At 53.5% G+C, this 2147-nt stretch overlaps 1 protein-coding gene across 1 annotated transcript; it reads right to left on the reverse strand.

Moving 5' to 3' along the window:
• Window positions 1-58: 58 nt before the first annotated feature.
• On the reverse strand, window positions 59-1498 carry PpBr36_11482 (uncharacterized protein; the record flags this gene model as incomplete). Its single annotated transcript, XM_029898582.1, has 1 exon — window positions 59-1498. The coding sequence occupies one exon, from the start codon at window positions 1496-1498 to the stop codon at window positions 59-61; it is 1440 nt and encodes a 479-aa protein (XP_029743113.1).
• Between the last annotated feature and the right edge of the window lie 649 nt (window positions 1499-2147).

Genomic DNA, 2147 nt, shown 5'->3' on the forward strand with positions numbered 1-2147 from the left:
AAATAAGAAGCAAAAACAAAAATATCTCATCTGTCATCTCATATCGTTTTCGCCTCATCTAGGCATATCCGGGAAGCTCATTGTTCCCAGGATACCTTAGATCTGGAAGCATCATCGTTCGCGGCCTCAACATCGACTCGACTTCTGCATCCTCCATGGCCGTCTCAAAGTCTGGTAGCACCTCGGCCGTCGGAGACTCGACGCCAGCAATGGCGGCGATCTGCAGCGGGAGCGACAAGGCCAGCGTCGTCGACCCCGAATTGGCCCCGCCGACGGTCAGAGATATCTGGAGAGAGTAAGTGCGCGAGGTTATGCAGCTCGCAAACGTAGGGATGAAGGTCTTGCCGCCGCCCCTGGCGCTCCCCTCGCTGGGCAGCCGGATGGGCACGGGGACCTCGCACGAGTGGTAAATGGGCGACGCATGCCTCTCCTGCGCTTTGGAGTCGTGCAGGTCAGAGGACGAGTAACCCGAGTCTCGCCTCTCAATGTTCCTCAGCTGCGCGGTCCATGAAGTCTTGGACTGGATTCGATCGGAAAAGAGCGGTATGGTGGCCGTATAGCTGAGCTGTCTGTTGGTCAGGAACCTCCTCGAAAGCTCGGGGATGCGGTCTGGCAGGTTCGTCATGGCCCCGGAGCTGTAGAATGTGTGCGCTAGGATCTTGCCCGAAATCCCGGTGACTTGAGGTGGAATCGCATCGGCTGTTGCAGGCTCAAATACCAACTTCACGTTGACCACCGTCTCTGTCGTTCCTAGCGCGTCGGGGTAGAGGAATATGGCATTGGGCTGTTTCGCCGAGGCTGTGATACTTCCGATCTTGTGCGACAATAGGTTCTTGCGAAGGGTCTTTGACTTTGAGAGTCGGTAAAAGTTGGCCAAATGCTCAGCGTCCAACGGAGGCTGTTCCAAAAAAGTCGGCAGGATCTTGATCTGCTCCCTGGCCACCAGAGCCCTGATGTTATCGTCGACATCAGCGTGGCGCAGCACCCTAGCCTTGATCAAGTATTCAACCTGAGCCATATCTGGGGATAGGTCATCCCTCTCCCAGAAACCCATTGTCGGCGGCAAAGCCAGGTGATGCTCTCGCACATAATTGGCTTCCACCTTGTGCTCGCATGCGTTCAGTGTCAGGTGGCTGGGGACGACAAAGTTGAAGGGAATCTTATAGGTGCGACCGGCCTCCAAGATCCTTGGCGTGGGGTAGGTCGACTCTGGGACGGGCATCTCCAGCCTTAGGAGGGTGTTTGTCGTAATGTGCGGGGAGCCAACATCCTCAAACCTCGTCTTGGTCATTCCAAGAAGGAGGATTTGCACGCTGTCAAAAGGGGTATCTCGCTGCGTCTTGATCACCACCTCGCCTTGGATTGGAGATCCCGTGTTGTAGACCATGGACCGGAAGTGATTGTGGAGTCGAATCTCGATGTGAGATTTTGCGAATGCCATTCTCTTGGTCGGACCAGCGAAGACGCTGGCATTGCCATCGCCAAATGACGACCGCATTGTAAAGAAGGATTGACGACCCGTGATCTTTTTACGGATAACAGTGACTGGTTCTAGAGGGGGGGGAAAAATAGATGGATGCAAAATGCTGACTGGAACAGGTTCTCTTAAATCCAAGCTTGCCTCGGTCAGTGATTGGTGTGACTGCACAAAATAGCGACGTGATAATGACCGGCCTGCCTGTGTTGAGAATGGTAAAGATCTTCAATTGAGAAACTGGAACTCTAGATGTGGTATCGAGCTGAGGTGTGCCCAGGTCCTCCAGGTGATGCGGAGAAGCTACCTGGTCAAGGCAAGCGCGGCTGTATCTTGTGGCAAGCAAGGAAAGGTAGCTCAAGGTAGGAAGGAAGGAAAGGCAAGGCGCAAATGCGAGTCTGTTATTTGTGCGGCTGGTTTGGTGGTTTGGTAGAGACGCAAACAAGGAAAAAGTTGCAAGGCTTGTGACCACTGCTGCCCTCGTCTTCCAAGACTGTAACCATCTCTTATTGTACGGGGTATCAAACTGGGTAGGACATGTCCAGTATATAAGCGAGGAGACCGCTGAACTAGGTACGTAGTGACGAATCTCCAATGACAAGAATGAGACAATGACACCCACGCCCTTGGCATGGTTGGCTTGTGCCGATATAGGATCAGGTTCATGGATCTA

Source organism: Pyricularia pennisetigena, assembly GCF_004337985.1.
Source record: "Pyricularia pennisetigena strain Br36 chromosome Unknown Pyricularia_pennisetigena_Br36_Scf_36, whole genome shotgun sequence".
NCBI lineage: Eukaryota > Fungi > Ascomycota > Sordariomycetes > Magnaporthales > Pyriculariaceae > Pyricularia > Pyricularia pennisetigena.